The 14,839-nt window shown below is 38.4% G+C and overlaps 1 protein-coding gene across 5 annotated transcripts in view; it reads right to left on the reverse strand.

Annotated features, from left to right (window-relative positions):
* Positions 1 to 14,839, reverse strand: part of stag2b (STAG2 cohesin complex component b) — a 175,923-nt gene that overhangs the window by 72,527 nt on the left and 88,557 nt on the right. For all 5 annotated transcript variants that reach the window (XM_072270837.1, XM_072270835.1, XM_072270833.1 and 2 more), the window contains 5 exons: positions 11,089 to 11,162; positions 10,850 to 10,973; positions 10,629 to 10,727; positions 8,782 to 8,861; positions 1,708 to 1,815 (listed from right to left, as the gene is read on the reverse strand). In XM_072270837.1, the coding sequence (XP_072126938.1) occupies positions 1,708 to 1,815; positions 8,782 to 8,861; positions 10,629 to 10,727; positions 10,850 to 10,973; positions 11,089 to 11,162 (485 nt within the window). The remainder of the gene's footprint in view (positions 1 to 1,707; positions 1,816 to 8,781; positions 8,862 to 10,628; positions 10,728 to 10,849; positions 10,974 to 11,088; positions 11,163 to 14,839) is intronic.

The following is a 14,839-nucleotide window of genomic DNA, read 5'->3' on the forward strand; positions in this document are numbered from 1 at the left end:
CAGGGGGTATGGAGGGAAGGCTGGTACAGGGTTCTGAGTTGGATGATCAGCCATGATCATACTGAATGGCGGTGCAGGCTCAACGGGCTGAATGGCCTCCTCCTGCACCTATTTTCTATGTTTCTATTACTGCCATTCAGGTGGAGAAAAGTCCTACCAATTCAGTTTCTTGAGGCTAGTTTGACAATTAGCAAAACTGCATGTGGCAAGATGAACAGCAATTTTAAAAATTCATTTCAGCAGGTTTCACATAAATAAAAAGCTGTGCTTTCTAATATTGTCAGTAGTAATTATTAGTGAAGAAAACAGATTCACAGCAGCAAAAATTGAAAATGCAAGATGTCATAACCTGAATCTTATGAGGAAAACTTAAAAGTTTGAATGCAATCAATTATTTAAAAAAACCAAAGGTGAGAAATCAGAGCAATTCCTTAACTCACTGCATCAGGAAAATCATGTTCAGAAACTAATTATAAAATTTAAGATCAGTAGTGATTCAGGTTGGAATAAACTCAAAATATAAAACTGAAATCAAGTTGCCCTTTTCTCTTTTGATAGAGAAATATTACTGCATTCAACTAACTTAAAATTAGATTGTCCAACCAAGTCAAAGGACTTATGTTCCTGTCTCTGATCAAAAGGACAAGAACATCTCTTTTTTTCAGTCCTTAAGAATATTTGTTGCAAAACAATGTTTAACTACACTGGGTTAGATCTGGAAGCCAAGGGGTCTGATATTTCCCTCTTACATCTTTCAGAGAGAATCAACGATAACACAGTAGTCAATGGTCTATTTCCTTCATAATAAAAGATCACAATTTTGTCATAATTTACAGTGTAACACTAACATGCAGATCACGGTTATCTACTAAATGAGAATTAAATAAAATGTAGTAAAAAAAACAGAAGAGTTTCAGAATCAGAATACAGTCCTGTTTTTTTTGTGCAATACAACAACATGTATTATAGGAAAAAATAACTGTGTTAAAAGAGAACACAAGAATACATGAGAATATCAGAGCAAGGTTAAGATAGCTTGGTATTTGAAGTCTGGCCCACCATTCAATATGATTGTCTGCTGCATGCCTCAATTCTTCATCTACGAAGTTTTGACTTTCTCAGGGTTCTGAAATGCCCTATCTTTCAAAGATTCATCTACTCCACTTTAAGTACCTCCAAAGACCTGGCCTCCACAATTCTCTAAAGAGAGAATTCCAGAGATCTCCCTTCATAAGAAGAAACTCTTACATGCCTCAGTTTTAAACCAAGGTTTTCTGCAGATGCTGGAAATCCAGAGCAATACATTTAAAAATGCTGGATGAACTCAGCAGGTCAGGCAGCATGTATGGAGAGGAATGAACAGTTAATGTTTCAGTACAAGACCCTTCATCAGATCCTGACAAAAGGTTTTAGCCCGAAACATTGACTGTTTATTCCTCACTGTAGATGCTGTCTCACTTGTGGTGTTCCCCCAGCATTATCTGTGTCACTCCATTTTAATTGTCTTATATTACAACCATGTTCAAGGCTCTACCACAGAGGAAAATTTTCAATATTTACACTGCGATACTCCTGCAGGACCTGTGTTTCAAAAAGATCGACCTGCTTTCTTTTAAAGGCCAACGAATACAGATCCAACTTCTTTAGATGCTTGTGACAAAGTTATGAAAATTATTTCCTTCTTCATATATCAGCTTTGATCCTTACTTTTTATAAAGAAATTCTCCTGCAGCCACAGCAACTGGTCGATGAGCTGAGTAAACCAAGTGATAAACATTTTCGCAGTCCTCTGAAGTCAAAACATCATCGCTACCCCTAAAGTAGAAAATTAAGACAAATTTTTTCAATTCAGTGAATTCAAGAAAATGTTTTGTTTTTATTTCCCTACACCTTTGGTAGCATACTGTATCATTACAACTGAAACTATACATGAGATTCAGCAATGATTTCTCTTATCATACAACTAACCTACATAAATGTCCAGTGTCCATTGCAGTTAATTCCTTTACTGTTTAAAAGTAAAGAATAGTTGCATTTGAAGACCAAGAAAATAAATAGATGTTTCTTACTGCTAAGAATATCACAAATTATACACAAAACTTACAATTTAATCAAATATTTAAGAAAAATAAAACCCAAAATCTGATTAGCAGCATTTTTTTTAATGTCTCAGTGCTTCATTTTAATCATCATTCCAATATCAGGAAACACAGCTGATCTGGTAAAATTATATCAAAGGGGGTGGAGGTGCGGCAAAGAATAAGGATACAGGATCATTCTTTAAGGAACAAATGAAGAAATGGAATACCTTCCATTTTGAATTCTGCACTAACGAAAAGCTAACTAATGTTAAGGGATCTATAAGGAATAGTAAACACAATGAATTTAATGAAAAATTAAACAATCTGAAATTGGGATCTTCTATCTCAATAAAGGATAAGGCAGGATTTGGTTTTGCTAGACTTGAAACCTACATGAAAAAAGTAAAAAAACTTAAACAAGCAATGGCAAACACTTAAAAGATTTTAAAATCAGTTTACAAGTGACATATCATTGTAAAGAAAACTATCCCTGCTGGAAAGGTGTCCCAATGTAGTTATCCAGAGAAATTAATCAATAATGTCACCAAAACGCAGTAAGCCTGAAAATTTTAGAAAGCCTGGAACTTTATGCGCAAAGGTGGACCAAAGCAATGTGAAGGAAAGGGAAATATAAGGCTACGTAAGCGGAAAAAAAAACAAAAACAGATTACAAGAATATTTGAAATGCATAAGATCAATTAATGTGGGTACTTTAAAGAAAGATATCAGAGGCCAAAAAAAAGGCATAGAATTTAAACTAATATGTTCTGTTTGACTTAGCGGAAGATGACACAAAATAACCTTCCAGAAAGATGAAAGCCACAGAACTAGTGAGTGGAAACAGCAGAATATAAAAAATAATTCTGAAGATATTAATGTGACCAAAATCAAGTGGCTCTTTCTACATTTGAGAAAATAACATAAAAATACAGAAAATATGAAAATATTTTCTGAACAGGTATGAGACTGAATGGCTAGCTCCTGCTTTTCTTTGAAAAGCATATTTGTAGGCTGCTGTAAAGAAACATATCACTAAGATGTTGTATAAGGGAGAGAAATTATAAACCAAAATGTACTGAATAGGTTATATTATAATGAGAGGTACTGTATATTGATGAAGACATGAAATTAAAAGAACAAAAGGTTTAGTATTAACTTCTAATACTTAAGCAGTGTATTTGAATTCTCCAGGTAAGATGTAGACGTAATCTGATTGAGGATGCTAACAATTATAGTTAATTTGGCTAAAGATGCTAAAGTTTAAAAAGGAGACAACCCTATACAGTGGGCAGCGGAGTGAATGATAGCAGAGTGTAGGGCTTTAGCTTCAACGGGTTTCAGCGGTAAATGGGAAGAGGCAAGAGAGAAGCACCAACTCTCCACCCACCCGGGCGAATCGGCTCGAATAGACAGGCACAGCAGGGCTCGCACAGCTAACAGTTTAAAAAGTTTGTGTGTTTGGCAAGGTAAGTGGGTGAGTACACTTATTTTTCCTGTTTCATTTCCTGTAAAATTAGATAGCATGCCTGCAGGGTTAGTGCTTTGTTGAGGGTGTCAGATGTGGGAATCCTGGGAGACCTCCAGCCTCCCTGATGGCCACATCTGTGCCAGGTGCACCGAGATGCAGCTCCTCAGAGACCGTGTTAGGGATCTGGAGCTGCAGCTTGATGACCTACTGCTTATCAGGGAAAGTGAAGAGGTGATAGACAGGAGCTACAGGGAGGTAGTCATCCCTAGGGTACAGGGGTCAGAAAACTGGGTGACTGTCAGGAGAGGGAAGGAAAATGCCCGGATAGTGGAGAGCACACCTGTGGCTGTCCCCCTCAGCAACAAATATCTTGTTCTAGATGCTGTTGAGGGGGATGACCTGACAGGGGACACACACGGTGACCAGGTCTCTGGCACTAAGCCTGGCGCTGTTGTGCAGGAGGGAAGGAGAGAGAAGAGGAATGTGGTAGTCATAGGGGATTCCATAGTCAGGGGAACGGACAGGAGATTCTGTGAGCCTGATAGAGATACCCGCATGGTGTGTTGCCTCCCAAGTGTCAGGGTACAGGATGTCTCGGCTCGGGTCCAGAATATTCTGAAGGGGGAGGGCGAGCAGCCAGTTGTCTTGGTACATGTTGGTACCAATGACATAGATAGGACAAGGGAGGAGGCCCTGAAGAGAGATTTCTGGAAGTTAGGAAGGAAGCTGAGAAGCAGGACCTCCAGGGTAGTAATCTTGGGATTGCTACCTGTGCCATGTGCTAGCGCGGGCAAGAATAGTAGGATGAATGTGTGGCTGATAGACTGGTGCTGGGGGCAGGGCTTCAGATTCTTGGATAATTGGGATCTCTTCTGGGGGAAGTATGACCTGTTCAAAATGGACAGGTTACACCTGAACCCGAAGGGGACCAATATCCTGGCGGGAAGGTTTAATTGAGCTGTCTGGGAGGGTTTAAACTAATTTGGCAGGGGGATGGGGACCGGAATAATAGAGCAGGGGAAGGGGAAAACAGAAATAAATCTAAGATAGTGAGCAGTAAAGATGTCAGGAAGAACAGGCAGGTGATGGGGCAAATTTGTAGCCATTGGGATGAGTTGCAGTGTAATAAAGTTGCAGTGAAATCAAAGCAAGTACCACCAAATACTGGTCTTAAGGTGTTATACTTAAATGCACGCAGCATAAGGAATAAGGTGGATGATCTTGCCGTACAGCTACAGATTGGCAGGTATGATATTGTGGCCATCACTGAGACGTGGCTAAAGGATGCATGTCTCTGGGAGCTGAACGTCCAAGGATACACGGTGTATCGGAAGGATAGGAAGGAAGGCAGAGGGGGAGGCGATGCTTTATTGGTAAGAAATGATATTAAATCATTAGAAAGAGGTGATATAGGATCAGAGGGTGCAGAATCTTTATGGGTTGAGCTAAGAAATCGCAGGGGTAAAAGGACCCTGATGGCAGTTATTTATAGGCGTCCAAACAGCTGCAGTGATGTGGACTACAAATTACAACAGGAAATAGAAAATGCTTGTCAGAAGGGCAGTGTTATGATAATTGTGGGGGATTTTAACATGCGAGTCGATTGGGATAATCAGGTTGGCACTGGATCTCAAGAGAGAGCATTTGTAGAATGTCTGCGAGATGGCTTTTTAGAACAGCTTGTTGATGAGCCCACTAGGGATCGGCTGTACTGGATTGGGTATTGTGTAATGAACCAAGGTGATTAGAGAGATTGAGGTGAAGGAACCCTTAGGAGGCAGTGATCATGACATGATTGAGTTCACTGTGAAATCTGAAAAAGAGAAGCTGAAATCTGATGTGTCGGTATTTCAGTGCAGTAAAGGAAATTATAGTGGCATGAAAGAGGAACTGGCCAAAGTTGACTGGAAAGGGACACTGGCGGGAAGGACACCAGAGCAGTGGCTGGAGTTTATACGAGAAGTGAGCAAGGTGCAAGACAGGTATAGTCCAAAAAAGAAGAAATTTTTGAATGGAAAAAGAATGCAACCATGGCTGACAAGAGAAGTCAAAGCCAAGGTTAAAGCAAAGGAGAGGGCATACAAGGAAGCAAAAGTTAGTGGGAAGACAGAGGATTGGGAAGTTTTTAAAAGCTTACAAAAGGAAACTAAGAAGGTCATTAAGAGGGAAAAGATTAACTATGAAAGGAAGCTAGCAAATAATATCAAAGAGGATACTAAAAGCTTTTTCAAGTATATAAAGAGTAAAAGACAGATGAGAGTAGATATAGGACCAATAGAAAATGATGCTGGAGAAATTGTAATGGGAGATAAGGAGATGGCGGAGGAACTGATCGAGTATTTTGCATCAGTCTTCACTGAGGTGGACATCAGCAGTATACCGGACACTCAAGGGTGGCAGGGAAGAGAAGTGTGCGCAGTCACAATTACGACAGAGGAAGTACTCAGGAAGCTGAACAGTCTAAAGGTAGATAAATCTCCCAGACCAGATGGAATGCACCCTCGTGTTCTGAAGGAAGTAGGTGTGGAGACTGCGGAGGCATTGGTGATGATCTTTCAAAAGTCGATAGATTCTGGCATGATTCTGGAGGACTGGAAGATTGCAAATGTCACTCTGCTATTTAACAAAGGTGCAAGGAAGCAAAAAGGAAATTATAGACCTGTTAGCTTGACATCAGTGGTTGGGAAGTTGTTGGAGTCAATTGTCAAGGATGAGGTTACAGAGGACCTGGAGGCATATGACAAGATAGGCAGAACTCAGCATGGATTCCTTAAAGGAAAATCCTGCCTGACAAACCTATTACAATTTTTTGAGGAAATTACCAGTAGACTAGACAAGGGAGATGCAGTGAATGTTGTATATTTGGATTTTCAGAAGGCCTTTGACAAGGTGCCACACGAGGCTACTTAACAAGAACCCATGGAATTACGGGAAAGTTACATACGCGGATAGAGCGTTGGCTGATTGGCAGGAAACAGAGAGTGGGAATAAAGGGATCCTATTCTGGTTGGCTGCCAGTGGTGTTCCACAGGGGTCCGTGTTGGGGCCGCTTCTTTTTACATTGTACATCAACGATTTGGATTATGGAATAGATGGCTTTGTGGCTAAGTTTGCTGACGATACGAAGATAGGTGGAGGGGCCGGTAGTGCTGAGGAAACTGAGAGTCTGCAGAGAGACTTGGATAGATTGGAAAAATGGGCAGAGAAGAGGCAAATGAAATACAATGTTGTAAAGTGTACAGTTATGCACTTTGGCAGAAGAAATAAACAGGCAGACTATTATTTAAGTGGGGAGAGAATTCAAAGATCTGAGATGCAACAGGGGTTGGGAGTCCTCGTACAGGATACCCTTAAAATTAACCTCCAGGTTGAGTCGGTGGTGAAGGTGGCGAATGCAATGTTGGCATTCATTTCTAGAGGAATATAGTATAGGAGCAGAGATGTGATGTTGAGGCTCTATAAGGCGCTGGTGAGACCTCACTTGGAGTACTGTGGGCAGTTTTGGTCTCCTTATTTAAGAAAGGATGTGCTGACGTTGGAGAGGGTTCAGAGAAGATTCACTAGAATGATTCCGGGAATGAGAGGGTTAACATATGAGGAACATTTGTCCGCTCTTGGACTGTATTCCTTGGGGTTTAGAAGAATGAGGGGAGACCTCATAGAAACATGTCGAGTGTTGAAAGGCATGGACAGAGTGGATGTGGCAAAGTTGTTTCCCATGATGGGGGAGTCTAATATGAGACGGCATGACTTAAGGATTGAAGGGCGCCCATTCAGAACAGAAATGCGAAGAAATTTTTTTAGCCAGAGGGTGGTGAATCTATGGGACTTGTTGCCACGGGCGGCAGTGGAGGCCAAGTCATTGGGTGTATTTAAGGCAGAAATTGATAGGTATCTGAATAGCCAGGGCATCAAAGGTTATGGTGAGAAGGCGGGGGAGTGGGATTGATTGGGAGAATGGATCAGCTCATGATAAAATGGCGAAGCAGACTCGACGGGCCGAATGGTCGACTTCTGCTCCTTTGTCTTGTGGTCTTATGATATTTCAAAAACAAGATATGCAAAATGAGTAAAATTATAATGAACCATATCACTCAACAACCTACCGTTTTATCTCCAGCCTAATCACAGGACAGTTTCCAATGAACAATTAACTCACAAACCAGTGTGTCTTTGGACGTAAAAGGACATAAAAAACCAGAGCATTCGGAGGAAACTCTCACACTCACAGTAAGGACATACAATGATAGATAGATAGATAGATAGATAGATATACATACATATATACACACACACACACACACGCATATACACACACACTCCGAATTGAACTTCAAACTCCGACTCCCTGATCCATAATAGCATTGTGCAAATCACTACAGTACCATGGTGGGAAGGATGTATATCAATACCAGCAGAGTGATACACTCTCCTCCCATCCATGATATTAAAAAATTGAATTGGAAGAATTATTTTAACAAATACTGTTGCATAAAAATAAAGAATTCTGAAATACGTGGCATCTAAGCAGAAGTGACAGTAAGCAATATTGATGCCTGACTAGTAGCATCAGTGACATGGGTGTGAAACTCCTGAGATACCACAGCAGAGAGGAAGAAATCCCAAGATAATTACAGAGTGAGACCAGCAGGTATTTTGGAACAAAGGGCAGAATTAGAGCTGACACACTTAGCTACCCGTAATCCAAAATTTGAAGTGCTAGATTAACAAAAATAGCTGTGTACTTCATAAAATATTATGAGCATCAGTTTTTAAAAGAACAGAAAACTCTTTAGTCTTCCAAGTGATTTACTGGAAGAAGAGAAGAAATTTGAATAGGCATTAAGTGGTGCAGAATGCCAATAATGTAATTGCAAAAGTTCAAAGGAAACTCTGAATAATAAAGTCAGGGACATTTAAGTAACATGATCAGATTACACAGAATCAACTTGACCAGAAAAGAGACAATTAAAACTTATTTTCTGAAAGCACAAGAAAGGTAAATGATTATATATTCATTAATACACTCAAGATGTAGTATAGATTTTAAAAAGTTCTAAATATACAAAACCCGAAATAAAACGAACCCTGATATCTCCTACCTAACATATTAGTGGTCATATGATTCATCTCAATTGGCATTGTAACATGCAATCATCTACTCACTACAGAAGATTTTTAAAGAGTTGATTACCAAAACTGATCAAGTGAAAGGTAACCATTTCTACTTACTGTAGGACAAGAGTAAGTAGTTTTATTGCTTGTACAGCAACTTCATATTCTTTATCCAGAGTCATAGAAACAATTCTATCCTAAAAACAAACAACATTTTATAATGCAGAAAAGGTTCAAAATTACATGCACAAGTAATTGTTATTGTAACTTGCTAGAAAAATAAATCTGAGACACAGCTCAATTTGATTAATAATGCTCTTGTTTCTAAACACTCCAGTTACAATCATAAATGACGTTAATTGGTCATTCCAAATAAACACAGTTGGTATTCACAATAAAGAAATTACCACATAAAACTACTTTCCACACTAGACCTTCTGTGATCCAATTAACTACAAATTGCAAGAAATTTTGCCTTGAACAAAAAGTATACTACTCCAATAACATTATGGGACAATTTGCCATTAAATAATATTTACAATAATTTTGGATGCAATATCTGTGAGAAATCTCTATTCTGTGAGAATCATAGGTAAATAGCCTTAATTGAAGGTTCGAAAACTGCATTGTGGAGTTTTAAACCTAGATCTCATCTTAAACTCTGGATTCTGAGGGGTATGGGAATGAATGGAGGTAGAAATTAGCCTCTTGGCTGCAGGATGTAAACATGTGATATGACATTTTGTACCACATTTTGAAAATTCATGTTCTTCAAATTCAATAGAAGTAAATTGATAGAGAGGGCTAAGCATGAATGTAATAGTACACATTACAAAATGTACTATCAGGCACTCGGACAACTTCTACCCGTTATTACTATTGAATGGTTTCCCAGCAAGATAAGACGGACCCTTGACCTCAATATTTACCCTGTTATGCCCTTGCATCTTATTGTCTACTTGCAGTATGCAGAACAAGCTTTTCATTATATCTCAGTACATGTGACAATAACAACCAGTTTCAATTCCATATAACATTTTGCGTTTTGTGCATGTGAACAATGACAAATTTCCTTGCAATGTTTTGCAGCAGTTAAAAAAAGTTGGCATCAACAAGTGTGGTCATCATAAACAAAATCGAATTTTGAATCAACACTAGCTTATAAGAAGATTTGTTCTGATGAACAAGCAGAAAAGATGCCAGAATCCAGTTGCAATTTGAAAGAATTTTATAAAATGAATTATTAATTTTTCAGTGTGACAGCACTTACTGCCCATGCATAACTGGTTCATAAGTCTGTTACGAACCACTACAGTCCTTTTGGAGAGGATACTCTAGTGTCTAAGCAATGTTTTGGGGTAATGGATTACAGAATTTAGCTCAGGCCATGAATTAATGGCAATATATTTCCAAATCAGTGTAATATTTGACAGTAAAACATTAAGGTGTTGGTGTAAGCATGCACTTTCTCTTAGCCTTTTTTGGCATGTCACATACAGTATTTGGCACATGCTGATGTAAAAGCACAAGCAACTGCAATGCATCTTGTAATTGGTATATGTTATAGCTGCTGTGCACCAGTAAACGAGGGAATGAATGATTAGGGTTGCTTTTCTGTAACAGTAATGTAGACTTGGAGCATCTGGTTAGCACTACCACCTTACAGCTCTGAATAGAAAACATGGTAAATAGTGTAAATATTTCAAAACAGCATTTTAGACTACACATGTTAACATAGTATTCTTTGAAAGGCAAGGTACTAGGAATTGTATAACTGTACACTACTACACAGTATAATTAACAGATTATACTTACAGTATTATAACAGAAGATATACAAGTGTCAGGGAATAAATACAAATTTTATAGGAAGGAAGAGTGTTTAGGCATAAAATTTTACCGAAGCACAACTTCAAAAAAAAACTTACTATGAATGTATGTTCATAGAATTTGAAGTCAACTAACCTTGAAACGACTTGTAAATAGTTCAAGTTTAGGAATGAGCTCTCTGTTGTAATAGAGACCTTGTAAAGCTATTAAACATTTGAGCCTTACTTCACCTTGCTGAAAAATAAAACATAATTCTAAGCATACCACAATATTAATTGAGGGGTAGGAATTCAATCAAATGTCTGCATTTGCTACATATTATCTGCACAAAACATCTAAAATAATGGACAATTTACCTTATCGTGCATGGTCCATCCCACATACTTCAAATAGCTGTCATTTAAGAAGGCATCACTATACATTTTCATCCAAACTCCTATCTCTTCAATGCAGACAGCTCTTATCTCAGATATTGCATCACTTGATGAGGAGATGAAAACAAACAAAACCAAGATAAAACAATCCATCTCTGTACAGAATTGCTCTTCCTTGGACTGCAAAAGTTAAATTGAAATACCAACAAAATGTTTCTTACCGATAGCGATGCACAAACACCCCCTTAAAAATGGCATTCATCATATTTTCAATTTCATCTTGATTTTCTTGAAGCTGGGAAAGAACAGGCAAAGATATGTTTACAAATGTTATGAATTAATCTTAAAGCTAACTTTCACAATCAAAAGAAAAGTTCTTCTTTCAGTACACAAAGTTGCACAGGGACACGCTACACCGAAAACTATGTTTGTTATGAAATGCATTTCCCCTCTGGAGTTCCCACTCATATTTACATATGAAACAGAATTTACCATGAACTTTCCCATTCATTAGCCTACAAGTAATTTAAACTGCCTGCGATTTCAAAAGTAAACATAACACAGATTAATCTAGTTGGAAATTGATATTTTATAATAGAATATCTATTGATTAACCCAAGTATTAAATAACAATACATCTTTTAAAAAATAACATTTGCTCATATTACTGGTTGACAGCATTAAGATATAGCTTAATAAAAAGGCTTTTTTACAGTAAGTCTATTAGTATTCTTGCATCAAAAGTGCAGAATACCGTCCACATGCCTCAATTAGAACAAGGCCAAATAATCAAGAAAAATCATCCAAACAGTCCACTAGATTGGCACTTCATCAACCATCCTACATAATCAATCCCTCTTTTACAACATAAAATAACTGATTCTCTAGCATGACGTAGAAACTTATTGTATTACAAACGTTTGTAGTCATATCAAAAAGGACAAATGTCAGAATCTGAAGGAGGGGGAAAATAGATGGATGTCTCAAACTTTTTTGACAAAAGTCACTAATTAATCTGTAAAACAAAACTCAAATTTACAGTAATTCTTATAACAATGTCCCCTTGTTCAAGACTTCCACATGTGGAATTATTTTAATATCTATGTTTGTCATACCCCTTATGGATTTCCTATGTTTCATTAGACTACATATCATTCTTCGTGTTCCAAAAAGAATAGATCTAACTTGGTGGCCAATTGTTATTAGGACAACCCTTTCAGGAATCAGCCAAGTAAATCTCTGGTGAATTACTTCCAAAGCCAGAAAATCCTTTTTTAAATAAGAATACGTAAACTACGCACAGCACTCCAGGATTAGCCTTACCAATATACAAGTGTAAGAATACTTCATTAATTTTAAAGCTTCAAAACACAAGTAATAAATTGTTGACAGGATGGAGAACTGGCTGAGAAGTGGTAGATGGAGTTCAACCCTGAGAAGTGTGAAGTGATTCACTCTGGAAGGTCAAATTTGAAGGCAGAATACAAGGATAATGGTATGATTCATATCAGTGTGGAGGAACAAAGGGATCTTGGAGTCCAAAGCTGCCGTACATGTTGATATGGGGGCTAAGGCGGTGCATGGTGTATTGACTTTCATTAGTCAAGTTCAAAAGCCACGAGTTAATATTGCAGCTTGATTAAAAACCTGGTTAGACTACACTTGGAATATTGTGATCTGCTCTGCTTGCCTCATTATAGGAAGGGTGTGGAAGCTTTAGAGAGGGTGCTGAGGAGATTGACCAGGATGTTGCCTGGATTAGAGAGTGTGTCTATGAGAATAGGTTGAGTGAGCTAGGCCTTTTTTCTTTGGAATGAAGGAAGATGAGAGGTGACTTGATATAGGTACAAGATGAAGAGGCAGATTCGATGGATAGCCAGATTTTCCCCCCAGGACAGAAAAAGCTAATACTAGGAGGCACAATTTTAAGACAATTGGAGTAGGTTTTTGGAACCTGGATGACAGAGTTAAGTTCTTTACAGAGAGTGGTGAGTGTGTGGAACACCCTGCCAGGGCTGGTGGTAGAAGCGGACACATTCTGGCCTTTTATGAAGCTCTTGGACTGGTACATGAATGATAGAAAAATAGAGAGCTATGTTGGAGGGAAGGCTTAGACTAATCTTAGAGCAGGTTAAAAGGTTGGAACGAGATTGTGGGCCAAAGCACATATACTGTGCTATAATGTTCTATGTTGTGAAGGCCAATCTGCAATTTGCCTTAACAACATGCTCTACAAACATGTGCTAAAGAACACATAATCGCTGTATTCTAGTCATTTGCAGTTTTTCTTCAATTTGCTGGTGTCTTTAACTCCTCTCAACAAACTGCACGAGCCTGTATTCTTCCACACAAAAATCTTTTGCCAAGTTCTTGCCTACCCATTCAACCTATGTGTCTTAAGTATTCTGTTGTAGTCTAAGTACCTTCATTCATGCTTTCTCACTCCCCCCCCCCCCATTTCAGTGATGTGGGTTTCTTAGTCAGCATTTAGTTGGCAATAGCTAATTGCCCTCAAGGTGGTGGTGGTGAGGTGCCTTCTTGAAATTCCATAGTCCTTGAGGTGTGGGGATAACCCACTATGCTGTCCCCCAGGTCCCTCACTTATGAAATGCCAGTAGCACTACATTTTTTACTTTTTAACTTGTGCCATGAATTTTTCACACAACCCAATAGGTTCCAAAGGCATTGCTAGTTCCTGAGAACAAGTCTTTAATATGGCTCTTTGAGAACAAAGTTCAAAGTGAATTTATTATCCAAGTAAATAAATGTCACTATATATACAACTGGGATTCATTTTCTTTCAGGTATACTCAATAAATCAATAATATAACAGCCATAATAGAATCAATGAAAGACCACTCCAACCTGTTGTTCAATCAGTGTGCAAAAGAAAACAAATTGTGCAAATCATAAAGAAAAATAATCATAAACAATAAATATCCAGAACATGAGATGAAAAGTCTTTGAAAGTGACTCCAGAAGTTGTGGGCACATTTCAGTGATGGGGTAATTGAAGTTATTCCTTTTGATTCAAGAAGGTGAGGGGTAATAACTGTTCCTGATACTGGTGGTGGAGTTGATAGGTTCCTGTACCTTCTTCCTAATGGCAGCAGTGAGAAGAGAACATGCCCTAGGTACTAGGGGTCCCTGATGATAGATGCTGCTTTCCTTTAACACTCCATGCAGATGTGCTCAATGGTGGGGTGGGGAGGGCTTGACCTGTGATGGACTGGGCTCTAACCACTACTTTTTGTTGGATTTTACATTCAAGGGTATTAGTGTTTCCATACCAGGCTATGATGTAGCCAGTCAATATACTCTCCACCACACATCTATAGAAGTTTGTCAATGATCAACATCACTAAAAATGTTTTTGGCTTTGTCTTAAGACATTTTTGAGGATCATAATGCTTTTGGGGCCTCTGTTTCCTGCTTTACTGTCCACCACCATTTACAACAAGAAATTGTAGGATTACAGGATTTTAATTTGAAAAGTACATTTATGGTCACATAGTTCTTTATATTGTATGCCATTTAGCAATTATGCATTTTTTGTGGAAGCATCAGAGATTGTCATCTCAATTTTAAATGTGCCTAGTGCTGTTATCTGAACGGCACTTTGCGCTCCTTATTGATCCCCTGCCAAAGTAATTGTATAATGATGAAAACCTATGAGTTTACAAACTGTGATGGTGTACATGACGAATGTTGATCCACAGCAATTCTTGATGCTCCAGTTTTAAACTTCCTGAGACTATCCCATTGAACATGCTAGAGGTAACCTCAGTGTAAAGATGGGACTTGAACACCACAAGGGACTGCAAAGTGGTCAATTCCACCAATACTATAACAAAAGCTTTTACCATTGAAATTGGTGAAGAAGAAATCAAATAGATTTATCACTTAGTAGATGTACTCATTGCCTGTTGCAGATCCAATCTGGCAGCCACATCATTCTGACACTTCTGTCAT

This window comes from Mobula birostris, chromosome 10, assembly GCF_030028105.1.
Source record: "Mobula birostris isolate sMobBir1 chromosome 10, sMobBir1.hap1, whole genome shotgun sequence".
Classification (NCBI taxonomy): Eukaryota; Metazoa; Chordata; class Chondrichthyes; order Myliobatiformes; family Myliobatidae; genus Mobula; species Mobula birostris.